General features: G+C 39.0%; 1 protein-coding gene across 3 annotated transcripts in view; it reads left to right on the top strand.

Annotated features, from left to right (window-relative positions):
* LOC141940952 (coiled-coil domain-containing protein 170-like) overlaps positions 1 to 15,595 on the top strand; it is a 71,149-nt gene extending 55,554 nt beyond the window's left edge. For all 3 annotated transcript variants that reach the window (XM_074862841.1, XM_074862838.1, XM_074862840.1), the window contains 5 exons: positions 3,749 to 3,949; positions 5,694 to 5,867; positions 7,088 to 7,330; positions 8,225 to 8,461; positions 14,446 to 15,595. In XM_074862841.1, the coding sequence (XP_074718942.1) occupies positions 3,749 to 3,949; positions 5,694 to 5,867; positions 7,088 to 7,330; positions 8,225 to 8,461; positions 14,446 to 14,646 (1,056 nt within the window). In that variant the 3' untranslated portion in view covers positions 14,647 to 15,595. The remainder of the gene's footprint in view (positions 1 to 3,748; positions 3,950 to 5,693; positions 5,868 to 7,087; positions 7,331 to 8,224; positions 8,462 to 14,445) is intronic.
* Positions 15,596 to 16,123: the final 528 nt, after the last annotated feature.

Here is a 16,123-nt window from a genome sequence, read left to right as displayed (position 1 = left end):
ACCCAAGGTAGGAGCTGCCTCTGGAAATGAGTATTTGCAATTTCTTGTAACACAAGAAATAAAAGGTCTTCGTCTGAAATTATCTGGTAGCCACATTAAAACAAAAAGCAGAAAGTGTTTTTTGCAGGCTGGCTGATCAAGCTGCACAAGTCATTGGCATGAGAAACTGTGGAGGTCAAAACTGCAGGACCAACAATGCAGCGTTTGTAAGTCATTGGATACAGGTGTGGGTGGGTAATAAAGGTGCAACTCTATTTCAGGAAATCCCTAGGTTGTTGATTGTCCCTAAACAAAGGATGAAGGTTACTCCAGGATGTTCTGGAAGATAAACTGACAACTTGGTGGTTTTGTGGTCTCACCTTCTGTGGTATGATCCCTCACCTTCTCATGTTTATGGAACTTTGAAGCCTGTAAAAGCCCCATGTGGCTGGGCTGTGCCCAGAGCTGCTCTGCAGCCTGATAAAGAGACTCTGGGTTCTCCAGCAGCAGAACGTCTCCGTGGGCACAAGCTACTGAAAGCTGTTTTTTTTCCTGCTGAGTGATATTGCAGAATCACAGAATCATCTAGGTTGGAAAAGACCTTGAAGATCATCTAGTCCAACCATTAACCTAACACTGACTGTTCTCAACTACACCATATCCCTAAGCGCTATGTCAACCCAACTCTTAAACACCTCCAGGGATGGGGACTCCACCACTGCCCTGGGCAGCCCATTCCAACGCCTAACAACCCGTTCTGTAAAGAAATGCTTCCTAATATCCAGTCTAAACCTTCCCTGGTGCAACTTGAGGCCATTACCTCTTGTCCTATCGCTTGTTACTTGGTTAAAGAGACTCATCCCCAGCTCTCTGCAACCTCCTGTCAGACAGCTGTAGAGGGCGATGAGGTCTCCCCTCAGCCTTCTCTTCTCCAGACTAAACAACCCCAGTTCCCTCAGCCGCTCCTCGTACGACATGTGCTCCAGACCCTTCACCAGCTTTGTTGCCCTTCTCTGGACACGCTTGAGTAATTCCATGTCCTTTTTGTAGTGAGGGGCCCAAAACTGAACACAGTAGCCGAGGCGCGGCCTCACCAGTGCCCAGTACAGGGGTAAGATCACTTCCCAGTCCCTGCTGGCCACACTATTTCTGATGCAAACCAGGATGCCATTGGCCTTCTTGGCCACCTGGGCACACTGCTGGCTCATGTTCAGCCGGCTGTCAATCAACACCCCCAGGTCCCTCTCTGACTGGCAGCTCTCCAGCCACTCCTCCCCAAGCCTGTAGCGCTGCTGGGGGTTGTTGTGGCCCAAGTGCAGCACCCAGCATTTGGCCTTGTTGAAACTCCTACAGTTGGCCTTAGCCCATCGCTCCAGCCTGTCCAGATCTCTCTGCAGAGCCTCCCTACCCTCGAGCAGATCAACACTCCCACCCAACTTGGTGTCATCTGCAAACTTACTGAGGGTGCACTCGATCCCCTCGTCTAGATCATCAATAAAGATGTTAAACAGGAGTGGCCCCAAAACCGAGCCCTGGGGGACACCACTCGTGACTGGCTGCCAACCGGATTTAACTCCATTCACCACAACTCTTTGGGCCCGGCCATCCAGCCAGTTTTTTACCCAGCGAAGCATGTGCCCATCCAAGCCACGAGCAGCCTGTTTTGCCAGGAGAATGCTGTGGGAAACGGTGTCAAAGGCCTTATTAAAGTCAAGGTAGACAACATCCACAGCCTTTCCCTCATCCAATAAGCAGGTCACTCTGTCGTAGAAGGAGATCAGGTTTGTCAAGCAGGACCTGCCTTTCATAAACCCATGCTGACTGGGCCTGATCATCTGGTTGTCCCACACGGGTTGTGTGATGGTACTCAGGATGAGCTGCTCCATCAGCTTCCCGAACACCGAAGTCAAGCTGACAGGCCTGTAATTTCCTGGATCATCCTTCCGACCCTTCTTATAGATGGGCATCACATTGGCCAATTTCCAATCTGTCGGGACCTCCCCGTTCAGCCAGGACTGCTGGTAAATGATGGAAAGCGGCTTGGCGAGCACCCCAGCCAGCTCCTTCAGCACCCTCGGGTGTATCCCATCTGGTCCCATACACTTGTGTATGTCTATGTGATGCAGTAGGTCACTGACTGTCTCCTCCTGGAATGCGGGGGGGTCGTTCTCCCAGTCTCTGTCCTCTGGCTGAGGAGGCTGGATTCCCTCAGTACAACTAGTCTTGCTATTAAAGACTGAGGCAAAGAAGGCATTAAGCACCTCAGCCTTTTCCTCATCACTTGTCACCATGTTTCCTCCTGCGTCTAGCAGGGGATGGAGGCTCTCCCTGGTCTTTCTTTTGCTGCTCACATACTTATAGAAACGTTTCTTGTTGTCCTTGATAGCTGATTAATTTCTAGCTGGGCTTTAGACCTCCTGATTCCTGCCCTGCATAGCCTCACAGCGTCTTTGTAATCACTGTGAGTGGCTAGCCACTTCTTCCAAAGGCTGTAAACTCTCCTTTTCTCCCTGAGTTCCAGTCAAAGCTCCCTGTTTAGCCAGGGTGGTCTTCTCTGCCACCAGCTTCTCTTACAGCACCTGGGGACAGCCTGTTCCTGAGCCATTAAGACTTTCTTCTTAAAGTGTGCCCACATAAAGATATGTGATGCAGAAAAGCGTAAAATGTGTGTGTGGGGTTCTTGCAGTTTTATTACTGTCTAGTGTTTTCTACCACTGTACAACCAGCAGTAATTTCTCAGTGGTTTTTAGGCAGGCTGGGTGCAAACTATTGTTTGTATTTAATTGCAGTCTAAGTTGGAAACCTTTCTGTGCCATTAAAATTAATGGGAGTTTTGTGTGCTTATTGTTCATTTTATTAACAGGAGGCAAACAGATGCTTAAAATGAAGAGACTGCTCGATGATGAGTGTCTGAACACTGAGTTACAAATGCAACATAATTATTTAACCAAATAATTATATGACAGTAAGATGAGGAGAGAGGGAAAGAGGGAAGCAAGCAACTGAATAGAACTGTCTTTCAATATTTGGCAGCAGTGTAATCAGATGCTGTCAAGCATTTAATTTATAAGTAGTTTACAACTTAAAATCCATTACATTATATGTAGGTGTGGCAAAGTTAACAGTGTAGGGCTAGAATTGTTTTCATAATTGTTAGTCTAGTTTCCTGTTATAAGATTTTAACCTTTTAGACTTGGGCTTTGACTAGATTACAGAAATAATTTTTTAAAAATAATTTTTTTAAGCAGAATCCTTCAGTTAAACTTAACCCTTTAACACTTAACATCTGGGAAGCACTCCTCTGAGACTTAGTTATCCATATCTACATTCTCACCAATATGCTGCATGTATTTTCTAAGTCACTTATCTGTTTTTTCAACTCAGCTCCTCGATAGACTAGTGATTTTTACTGGTTTATTTTAAGGAATGTTAGCTGACTGCCAGATATTGCTGGTTTGCTAACATCTTTGGAAAGTTTGTGTCTAAATTAGTTTGTATTTTTTTTATAGATATTAGCCCCTTTTAGTCAGTTGACTCATCTCACATATGGTTTCTGCTGTTCTCTTCTGGGTGTCCAACATGTCACCACTTCTGCCATTTTCTCCTGGTGTTACAGCAGATTTTAATATTTTGTCATTTTAAGTGCATGTATTTTAAAAGTAGATATTTTACCCTCTTTTTAATAATTTGAGGATGCATCTTTCATATCTTTCTAACATTTCTACACCCACCTAACTCCATATGTTTTGTTGGTTTGCTTGCTCCTTAGATGGTATCTCAGCTTGAAATCCAAATAGCTAAATTGACCGCAGCTTTGGAAAATCAGACTGGATTGTACCAAGAAGCTCTGGAGAGGAGCAGGGAAGCTGAAAAATGTTCTGAGGTTTTCCAGGATCAACTGAAACACTTGGAAGAGGAATTACTGTCTGGAGATCTGATGCAAGATGGTTTGAAGCTTGAGAAACAAAAAGTAGTTACATGCACTATTTTGATGCATAAAACTCACTAAAGACAGAGATACAGCTAATTGTATTGCATCGATCAACTGGAGTATAACAGTACTGCAAGTAATGCAAATTAGCAAAGTCAGGCATCATGCAGAGAGTGGTAATATCTTTTCTTTGATGAACAATTTTAGTTGGAAAAAGTAGCTAAGATTTTGAGTTCAGAATCCATTTACTGTGAAAAAACCCACCACAGATTAAAAGAAGACTCTGTAAATACATCAGAGGTCCTTCAAGAATTCTCTGATCTTAAAGCTTTCTCTGATCTCGCTGTCTTTCTCCAATATACTATCTGGTCTGTAGTCTCTCAAGATCTTGCAGTCCTTGATTCTTTTATATCCTTAGACCATCAAGGCAACCAGGATTTTTTTATTAATTGTATGAATGAACACACTGTTAGCCTATAACACACATGCATACTAAGAGTTTGAAAAATGACATAGTACCTGGAAAGCTAAACCAGCCATCCAGTACAACTAAGACAAAGCTGTAGCATGTCACCAGGCCAAAAGCAATGCTTAGAAAGTTGCATTTGCAAAGAATCAACAATTTGGTGCTGTCTGTTTTGCAGTAGTCTATGATACAATAACTTTTATGAATGAAGCATCCACCACATTGGTAGCAAACCAGAAAATGGAGCTGTTAATTCCCCCCTGCTTCCTCTGTGAAGAACATGTGGCCCTAGTTTCTTAATTTCTCTCTAGATTTTGCTGCAATAGAGAGATTTTTGTTGTGATTTTTTTCTGTTATCACAACTTCAGCGATTTCTTCTGCTGCTGTTTTTCACTTTTTGAACCAGAAGTATCATGAAACAAAAAGAGATTCTTGCTATGTTTTATTGTCGTGGGCTCAGGCAACAGTTATGGAACTGGTTTGTTGCCTTTTTTTTTCTTTGTTGTTTCTTTGCAAAGATTATGACCTGCAACAGAAGTAAGAGAAGACAAACATAGTTCTTAACGAGAAGGAGAGCTTTGGATTTTGCAAGAGAGCCTAACTGAGACCAGGGAACTAATGCAATTGAACGGCATGACAAAAGAAGGAAAAAACAGATTAAATAACATTTGATATGTGTATGTGTTCACATCAGTAAACCAGATGGAGATGCAATTAAAATAATCTTTAAAGCAGTTTCTAAACCAATAAATGTTATTTGTAAACTTGCTGTTCCAAGGAAGGGCAAAAGGCTGACTCTGTTAACATTCCTGTCTCTCCTCAGAATACATTGGATCTCACCCATGGCATCCCTGGTACCAGTTTTATCTGTTTTAGAGCTCACAGCAGTGGGCAATCACAGCACTTGCAATTGGTTGGGATGCAGCTGTCCTTTTTAACTTCTTCCTGCCAATGCATGTTCGTGAAAAGCAGCAGAGCTCCAGACAGGAACTGGAGTCAGAAGCAGACACACATACCTAGTGCTCTTATTACTGCAGAGGAGCAAAACACAATCTGGTCTTGCAAAGAAGATACAGTAGGTCCAGGGATTTATGAACAAAATAAATGTTGACTAAAAAAGGACAAATGGAGAATTAGCAATTGTCAGGAGTGTGTACTATAAACATATCATTTCAGTACATTATTTCTTGTGGATAGTGGGGCTTGGCTATGTAGAGTTGTTTGCTGGTGTAAGGGGAATTGCTTTCAAATTGTACTTCAGGACTTCTAATGAGGTTTTGTTACTCTTTTATTATTCTTTTCCATATCTCATCTTAGTATCTGAAATTTCTGGAGCAACTTAATGAGAAGATGAAGCTGGATAGCCTAGCAGCAGAGGTTGGATTTGATATGAATATGGATGCAATTCTAGCCCGTGTAGAGCAGTTAGTGAAACTGGAAGGTGATGCAGTGATTGAAAACAAAACTATGGCATATAGCCTAAGAAGGAAGGTAGGCAAAAAAGACATACTGTTTGTTTCAAAGTTAAACATTGTTATGGTTGTATTTCTATAGTGGCTTGCTAGAGGCAGTAGATTGGAGCTCATATATGTACAAGGAATTTTGAAGATGTTCATTACATAAAAAGAAGATAGTAAACGTTCGCAAACTGTGCAAACAGACTGCATATTAACACAACTAAAACCACCAGTTGGTTAAATATGTGATACTTTTCACAACTTCTTAAATAAATGCATGAAGTTATGCATGTTTATATGTGTATATATGTCTACTTTTTAATACACATTTATAATATACTTCTGTAAATAACTGTCATAGATATTTAAATCTAAAAGGATCTGCTGGGAAGCAGGGCATCTTATACAAACTTCTCTAGAAACTAGTAGGACATTGGTTGTACTTCACCAAGAATTTAAGCGTTTCCAACAAGAACTGTGCTCCTTTAGGAGCAAATCTATTCACATTTGGTCAAACGCCCCTCTGTTATCCTGTTATGACAGCATGAAATCTGGTTTTAGGCTTATCAGAATGGTGTAGAGCTTAGAATTAGGTCTGTTTAAGGTTTAAAGCAACACTGTATTTTTTTCTGGAAGCAGCTGCCTCTCTAGGAGGGTATAGTATGTATGTTAATACTCCTCAGATGTTCCAGAGTAAAGCCTGGCAGCTCAGCTCGGGTAAACTGAAAACAGGTAGCTCCCTGAGCTCCAAAATTACAAAACTCAGCTGCTGGACCTTATATTGCAGCAGTGGATGAAAACTTTCTTATTTCTGTATGTAGATTGTCCTTCTTGCACACTAGCCTTAATTAACTGATTAAAGATGGAAATATCTTAATCTACCACCACCGAAACCACTGTCTCTTTAATGCATCTCTCTTACCTCTTGCATTTGACTAGTGTCTTATACTTCAGACAATCTCATATATTATGAATGATGCACAAGTATTTATGTTCAAATAGGGTGCAGTGTGTATGTAAATTCATTCTAAAAGATAGTGCACAAATTCAGGGATGGAGAAGCACAATGAATTGGTAATATAAGAAGTATCAAGTCAGTGTATATATGTTTATACAGCTTTACAGAGTTTTCAAGAGAGGAATAGGAGTTCGGGTTAAATATGCAACACGAGGATTAAATTTGCAAAACAATCTGTGTAGTACCATTATCTTTCACATGTAGTTTTTCAAATATCCTTGTGTTTGGAAAACTAGTTGAAGACTCAGAAAGAAAAACTTGAAAGCAGAGAGCTGCACATGAACCTCCTGCGGCAGAAAATAATGCAGCTGGAAGAAGAGAAGCAAGTAAGGACTGCCTTAGCTGTGGAGAGGGATGAGGCCAATCTCACTGTCAAAAAGTTACATAAGATGATAGAGAGGTTACAGAAGCAGCTTGATCTGGCAAGGGAAATGAATACTGACCTAAAAGCCAAGCTGTCTGAAACCAATGAACTTAAGGTGAGTTAAAAGGTTGCATTTGTGCTTCTATCCATTTTTCTATTCTGGTTGGATACAGCTGGAGTTCATTTACAATAAATGTGTCCATGGAGAATTGCTCAAATCCATCTAGGTGGGGAAAGCAAATATAATATTACAATGGTTTGGGTATTTTGCAATTTGTCTTGATATACTAAGTAGCACCTGTAAAGTACAATGTGAATTTTCAGGTTAGTGTAAGAAAAATACGATATATGTCTCCCTTTCTTTCCTGTTGATACGGTTGGAATCTTATATTTTCCCATACATTGTTCACAGAAGATATATTCTGATAGGTATGGGGGGGGGGAAAAAGGGGGTTTTCCGCATAAAACAGGCAAGATGCTAAATTTTCATTGTTCCCATTTTATTACATTGCAGCGCTAATAAATTACCTGCTTTAACTCAGGTGAATACAAGTAGTTTGCAGCCATTGATAGCTTGCTACCACTGGAAGAAAGGAAGATTGATTTTATGTGAGTTTATATCTTGTGGCTGATGGAGTGAAATAGATAAGTAGGTGCACGTTCCAACTGAACAGTTTTTACCAGCAAAACATTTGGCAACTTTTTTTCACACTACTTTTTCAGGGGCTAGCAGAGAATGAACTCTCACTGTGGGTTTTTGTCTGTCCAGCTACTCTTTTCACAAAACCTGTAGAGAATTAACTGTCTTTGAAACAAAAATCTTTTTCCTAATTGAGTTGAGATTGTCCAGTCTCCTTTAATAACTTTTCAGTTCACCTGTACATGTGATTTCATCAAGAATCCATAAGAACCCACATTAAAGTGCTTACTCATGATTACTCCTGATATTTTTATTATTTGATCATGTTAGATGGAAAAGTGTGACAAATTTAACATTATGTTATTGCAGATCAAAACTTTGGAGCAGAACAGAACTATAGAAGAACTCAATAAGTCTCAAGGCAAATTGGAAAGAATGAAAGAAAAGGCTGAGAAACAACTTACCTCTGTCAAATCAGAACTTCTTTTAAAGGAGCGTAAAGCTACTGAAGATAAAGAAAAAACCAAAAATATGTTAGAAGCAGTTACCAGTGAGATGAAGGTGCTTAAAACAACTCTTGCAGAATTAGCAAAAAGAGAGAGACAGGTACGTGTATAGGTATTTGACAAATGCTAACGTCACTTAAAATATAAGAATGTGGTACAGGTGGAGCAGCTATCCAGCTGTGCTAAAAACTTTTATGAACATTAGTAAATAAGGAAATTTTAGCTCACACATGTGAACCAGATTCGCAGTTGTGATTCTGAGAGGCAAAGCTATTCTTCAAGTTATATATGCAAGAAGATGAATAATAAATATAGGCATTGTTTTCTTTGTTCATTGCAAAATATATCACCTTTTTGAGAGGTATAACAATGCTTTAAAATCCTAGTATCTTTTTAAGGTATGTTTTTTCCATATATCTTAGGTATAAAAGTTACCAACTTCTCCTCATCCATTTCCTTTTGTTTCTCCTCCTCTGTCTCACACTTTCTCCTTGCCAACTGTATGAGATTCAACAAGGCTAAGTGATAGGACAAGAAGAAATGGCCTCAAGTTGCACCAGGGGAGGTTTAGATTGGATATTAGGAAATATTTATTCACCAAAAGGGTTGTCAAGCACTGGAACGGGCTGCCCAGGGAAGTGGTTGAGTCACCATCCCTGGAGGTGTTTAGAAGACCTGTAGATGTGGTGCTTGGGGACATGGTTTAGAGGTAGACTTAGCAGCGCTAGGTTAATGGTTGGACTTGATCATCTTAAAGGTCTTTTCCAACCTAAATGATTCTATAATTCTGTGTTGCCATGTATAGGCCATAAATTCAAAGAATGTTGGAAAAGATCAGAAATTTAAAAAAAACAAAACCAAACCAAACCAGACTTAATATTAAATGTAACTATTCTGGATTGATTTGTGACGTATAACTGTATTAAAGTTTAGGTAAGAAAGATTTTTGTGGTAACTCACCTTGGGGAGGGTGTAAGGGGTTTGTGAGAAACACATTAGTAAATGTGTTCCATTCTAATTAAAAAAACTGTTAAGTATGTATATACTTGGCCTGCATATTGTGTTTTGTAGCAGCATTATAGATGGCATAATTGTTTAAAGCCAATGGAACGCTTCTTTACAGTAAAAAGTGTGTAATTTTAAATTCCTTATTCCAACTGCTTAGAACTTTGTTAGTTTTTCCAGCTAAAATTTTTACTCTATATGTTGGCCTTAGCAATGGCTCTGGATGAAATTTAAGAATGCTATTTCAAAAATGAGCCAGAAAAATATTTTTTTGCTCATATGGAGAAAAGACCAACAACCTGGGGATCTTTCTTCCTGGGAAATTTTAGGACTGTTTTGTTTTATAATGAAGGTTAGAAACTTGGCAGGAAAATTTAATTTCTTTGTATGTCTCATGAGGAAAGGAAGCAATCTGCACACAGAAGAAGGTATGAATTATATTCAGGAAATTATTCCACGGAGTTACACATTATTTGCTAAAAACACATAAATGTTGAATTTTTACTGTCCAAACCCAAGGCTTCAAGCCACTTGAATACTGTAGCAGCGTTCTTTGGCCAAATTTGAAGAACATGGGAAAAGTGAGGTTAAGTGGGCTACAAAGTGCATAATGCTTAAGCACAGCATAGCACTCGTTCTCAAGCTGTCTGGGTTAGTGAAAGGTAAATCTCAATTTATAATTCACCAGCATCCACAATCGTCTGCAGCACAGGAACATTTCAAATACCTGCAGGTGGAACTATACTGCTAAACTGGGAGCAAAGCTGTTGGCAAGACCAATTCCTGGTAATTGTGCAGTGCTGATCAGCAGTAATGGCACTTTGAGAATATGAGAATTGCCAGTAATATTCATAGCATATGCTCTTGTATTTTAACGTTTACTTAGCTGAAATCTGTCCTTAAAATAAAGCTACTGTTGCTAAGTCAGAGAATTAATTCTAAACTCTCTCACTAATTAACACATGAGTTTTTTTCCTGACTTCTTCTGAGCCGTTACCCAGGGAGAGTTGCGTCCTTATCCCCAGCCCTGTGTAGTTCTTCACCTGCTTTGGACTCGCTCAGTCTTCCTTCTTGGGGAGGGTAAACCAGACCAGACTTCCCTCACTCTCTGTAAAAGGTAGCAAATGCAGATGTTAAATACTTCTCTGAGCATGTGTATATATTTAATCTGAATATAAGCACAGCCATATCATCTGTGTATGTATGCATTTATAAGAAAACTACTAGAAACTGAAATTGCTGTTACCCGATCGAGTTGTTGATGTGACCAGGTTGACCGTTGGTACATTCATTTGCATGTTTTTTTCAGGTACACTCTGCTGCTTTCCATGGATATCACTATGTGTAATGTTAAATAACATCATAATATTTTGTGGCTGTTTTCCATGCTGTCAAAATTAAAAGTACGCAGAATTGATCTACTGCCAACTGGTTAAGACATTGATTTGTCTTCTGATCATAAAGAAAGGCAGAACATACCCAAGTGAAGTCAGAAATTAAGATCAGATTGAAATAATTTAAAATTAACTCATAATTGGGATTTAACACAGTGTTTCTGGTTGTTCTTTGCTCTTTAGACTGTTAATTCCTACTAAGTTTAAGAGGAAAATTTAGCTTTGGCATTTGTGTCTTGTTCCTTTTTTAACTTTTTTCCTTTTTTTTTTTTTTTTAAGAGACTGCACAGAATCAAAGCATCTGAATTTTTAGAAGTGAAGACCTGTAAGCAGGGTGTAATAACACTGCCAGTCTGCTTTAGGATTAACAGTCAGTTTTGGTGGCTGTAGCAAATAACAGCAAAGGGTGCATATTCTTGAGTAGACATATAAAACCAGTTTAAAAAATGCTGTTTAAAGCATTATAAAATCATACTGTAGAGTAAAAACCATAGAGAGGTGAAGCAATACGTGGAGTCAAAAAAGTAGAGATTACTAGAATGGATATAAAGTGAGGAGTTAGTTGGATGTATTGAAATTTTACAAGAGTAAGTGTAAGTTTACAAATATCCATACTGGATTTCCTCTGTCTGTGGGGTGAACAGAAAACCTTCCTGATTTCATATATCATTCTTGCATATTTCTGAATATAAATAAATAAATATCAACAGAGCTGACATTCATTTTAATAAGACTAGACAAAGGGTATGTATAACGACTGATGACAAAAGGATGTTCACAGGGACTGATAACATGACCACTGCAGTCAACTAGAGATTAGCTAATAAGTCCTTATTTGCAGTAGTACTTGGAGTAAGAATATAAGTATCAATGTTTTGGTTAAGTTTTTGATGTTTTTGTTATAGAGATTTTTTCCAGTCTTAGTTTCCTTTTTTTTTTTTTTAATTTTTTTTTTTTTTTATATATTGGAATAAGACAGCATAAAAACAAAATGTAGTGTCTTGTTTTTTACTTCTGCTCCCCTCCCTTATATCTTGGGTTAATGCTCTAAATTGCGTTAATTTCCTCTCTTTTACTTCAGATAATTTTACTTCAGATTGTGACTATCTTAGTAATACTAACTGCTATTGAAGAAAGCCTTAAATAGAGTTAAGTGGTACTTCTATTAGCTTCTAGTATTTCAGCAGAACTGTTGTGTTCTTAATACCTCCATTGCATTGGTTTTAAAGCTGAAACACATTTCTCATTTAATTTTTTTCTAGATCTTATATGTTTTAGTGAAAGATTTTAGAAAGTTGTTCATGATGTGCTTACAGCACTGTATCCACTTAAGAGTATGCACATGCATCTCTCTCCGTGTGAGACATTCTAAAGATCGTCCAGAGTGAATCATCTGTTGCTTTTGTTTGGAGTTTTTAAAATTCAGGTTCAATTTTAAGTTCTGGTGGGGCATTTTTGCATCCAAGAGTGATGGTTCTCTTTGTCAGTTTATGTGGAGAATTTCTCTTTGTCATCAGGTCTTCTGTATTTTCACTGAACTACAGCTTGATCTGCACTGTACTTTATATGCCACAATATAATAGTCAGAAAAGTTGTTTTTTGTCTAAGTGTTATTCCATTAAAGTGGAAAAAAATCCTCAATTTAAAATTCATATAAATGAATGGCTTAAAGGATTTCTTTAGGAGCTCTGTGTGCTTTCCAGTTTAGGTTATTGGCTGATTAAAGTTACTGAATTCTTAACATATTAATTGCACATTCAGTATAGGTATGACCTACTTTTTGTATTAGAAAAGAGTGATATGATTGTTTATACGTTTTAATTTGTATCTATTCCCTCTGGCAAAATCCTGCCGATCAATAATCTGCATCAGTGCATCAAATTTAATTTGTTTGCATTTGATACATGGTTGTAGTACAATTTGGTTTACTCACAGTTGCTATAATTAAATTGAACAGCCTGCAATAGCAAAGATGGGAGAGCAAGAAATTTGGTGCAAAGCGCAGACCCTACTGTGCTCCAAGAGGACCAGTTGGGTTTGCTGTATAGATGTCTTGTGGGGGTTTAGTTCATCCAAAGACTGGATCTTTGAAGAGGGTTGCCTTGATCTTTTAACATAAAGTCTGCATGGAAGCAAATTCCAGCTCTGCTGCCTGCTTATTCGTCCGTGATCCAGATGTATAAAAAAATCTTTAGCTTCTGCTAAATTGTCCTTGCCCAGCACACTGCCAGAGCCCCATATCAATGGCCTCCTGGCTTGGTGTTGAAGAGAAGATACGGGAACTTGGGGGTTTTTGGTGTTACATTGTTCCAGTGTTTCATCCAAGACAGAGAGCTGGGACTGAATTGTTGAATCCTTCTGCCCTATACTGTCTTGGTTTCCATGTTTGTTTTTTTGAACTGATGGCAGCTCCTTAGGGTGTGTACTGGGATGAAACACACTCTTTGGCAAAGTCTTGGAACTGAGACCTTGTCTTCAGGGGTTTTGCAGCTTGCCTCACAAATGTTATAACTGCTTTAGAGTTCTCCACAGTATTCCTAGGGTTGGACATGTATTTCGGGAGTGTTTTTATCTCTATTTCAGGAGTTCATTTATCTCCTCACCATTAGCTGTCAGCTTGATTGGTGGAGTGAGGGTGCTGCCACACCAGAGCGCGAGTCTGGCTTCTTGATGGTTTTGATGTTTCTGTGACATTTTGAATCTGTCATGCTTGGGAATGGGGATCTTGACATTCAAATACCAAGACAAGCATATATCCTCCAGTAGGAACATTTTCCTCTTTTAATTGTGTGTTGATGATAAGGGGTATTAAGGCATTGGTCATATGGGCTGTGTAATGCACTGTCCATTGAAGAGGCATTGAAGTTTGATTTATAATGATCCATATTGTGAGTTGAGAAGAGTAAATCAGCATTCATGTTCGTCTGATCTTAAGTTTTTAATCTAGTTACTGGCAGGGTCACTAGTGATCACAATTACTTGTGGATGTCTGTCCATTTGGAACTGCAGAGAGAAACCTGGTTTCTTTAATTATTTTGCCAAATACCCTTCCTGTGATATATTTTCAGCAGCTAGGCACAGAAGGAAAATGAGCATTTCCCAGGCTGCATCTTGAATTTTGGCTGCATCCTGATTTCAAGTCAAAATCAGACTGCAGGATGTGCCAAACCTCCACCCTTCTTCTAACTTCCTCCTTTCTGCAGTGGTTTCCACAAGGAAGTGCGGGGTGGAGGGGAACGGTGGCAGGAAGTGGTCAGGAGTTTGAGATCAGGACCAGGACCTTCGCCTCTGCTGTGGGATGCAGCCACCAGAGTTTCCAGTTGTCTGTGTAGTTTGCAGTCATCTAGGTCAAGTACAACTCCTCTTCCTGTCTTTTCCTCAGTTTTCGCTGTTGAGTCAGCAGGGAAGATATGCCTGTGAAGGATACTAAAGAACACTTGAAACTCTGTTTGGTGTTCAAGATCCCTAGCACCTCAGCTGTTTACGTGTTTTGTTATTTGAGGTACGCACCAAAAGGCTGTTTCCATCCTCTTCAGCTTCTCTGTATTGAGCAACAGCAGAAATTCCTATATTTTGCACTGCTAATACAAATGCTTGTGTTTTTATGTATGCATATATGTGTATGTTTTCCAGGCATCTCCTTTGCTTGGTATTTATTTTAATTCCTTTCTGTTTGCTCTTGCAGCTGGCAGATTTCCGAGAGGTGGTCTCACGGATGCTGGGCCTCAACATTGCCAGCCTGGCTCTTCCTGACTATGAAATCATTACACGTCTTGAAGGCTTGATTCACTCTCATCAGCACCACTACTTCCCATGTGTGTGCCTCAAAGAAGTGGCAAGGGCACCAGAGGAACACTCGCAAAGAAACGTACAGCTTCTTCACTGAAACACAAGTTTTATAAGGAGACAAAACAAAGTAAAATTTTCCTTTGTGCTTGCCTACCTGCTAGATGTCCATAGAAAGCAGATATTTATTTCTGTTCCCTACTCTAGATATACTGACTTGGGCTGATTTTTAGTGTTTCAGTAGGGAGACAGCTGAATGGGTAAAGCCAGCAGCCTAGAAATAGCAAACAGAAAATCCCTGCGCAACATAATACTTCTGCTATGAAAATAACAGTCAATATGTGAACAATGTATAGCCCTCCAGTTTCACTGCAGATGCATTGAAGGCATGGGCCACCTGAGGTCAGTTCACAGTTTTGGGAAGTACTCGCTGTTGAATGTCAGCTTCAGTGACATTCCGTGTGCTTTTTACCTCTGGGTGAAGGACGAAATAAAGTGGGAGTTGTCCTGCTGCTGTTCTTGCAAAATGGGACCTCTCTCTGCATTTTTACGTATAAGGACTTCAGCTCCAAGAGTGGAAGTTAGACAGAGGACTATCACAATTTTGGGACAAGGGATTTTTTTTCTTCTGTTGTTTTCCTTAGTCTGCTCTCGTGTCAAAACAAAGTTACACTTTTTCAGCAAAGGCTCTTTCACAGGGTCCGGTCATGTGCCTGATGTAGATATATTTGGTAAAATTGCATGTTGCCCTTGGTCATGATACCTTGAAAATTTTACTTCTAGCTGCTGTATTCCTTGGGCAATTAATCCATAGGTCAAATAGTGGCAGTTCTTCTGAGTTAATAAAAAGTTATTTTAAAATGCTTATGCACTACAGAAAATAGTTGAATTACTAAAGTCTTTATTTTCAGAAAAGCAATGACAAGGTATCCAGAACTACCTCTTAATCATAAAAGCTGCTTGTCTATCACCCTTTCTGAGTGTTGTTAAACTTCTTGATTTTTTTAAAGAAATTTGAACAATAAATCTGTTTTAATAGCACACTCAAACATGATTCTGTGTTTTCAGTTGTCTCTTCTCATTATATATTTTGTATGGATGTGCAGAACAGTAAAGAAGACTTACCTGTTTATGTCTGGCCCTTTGTGGACTTTCTGCAGTATCTGAGCAAATGATAACCCACTCACTAAAACTGAGCACAGTATTTTAAGAAAAATGAGACTTTTTCAAGGAAGTGTGGTAATTTTGGTATCTGGCTAGGGACTCAAAGCATTATAGGTTGTTTTTATTTCACTTGCCTCTGAAGAATCATTTCTCAGTGACTTGTTAGTAAAAAACCAAAAAACACCCAAGCTTTTGCAAAATCACTCATTTGAGGAGATATGGTAAATCATATATTACTATACTCCTGTGGCTATCTGGATTAAAATCAATTTCCTTTCTTGTTTTATAATGAAACATTGTTATTCATGTACAGTTTAATAAATGGAATAAAGGAAAATGCTAATATTAAATTATATAAACTTAAACTTAGGAAAGCACAATTTCAAAGTAAGGTAAAAGATTGAAATATTTTT

Source organism: Strix uralensis, chromosome 3 (genome assembly GCF_047716275.1).
Source record: "Strix uralensis isolate ZFMK-TIS-50842 chromosome 3, bStrUra1, whole genome shotgun sequence".
NCBI classification, from domain to species: domain Eukaryota; kingdom Metazoa; phylum Chordata; class Aves; order Strigiformes; family Strigidae; genus Strix; species Strix uralensis.
This window is presented reverse-complemented; position numbering and strand designations above follow the sequence as displayed.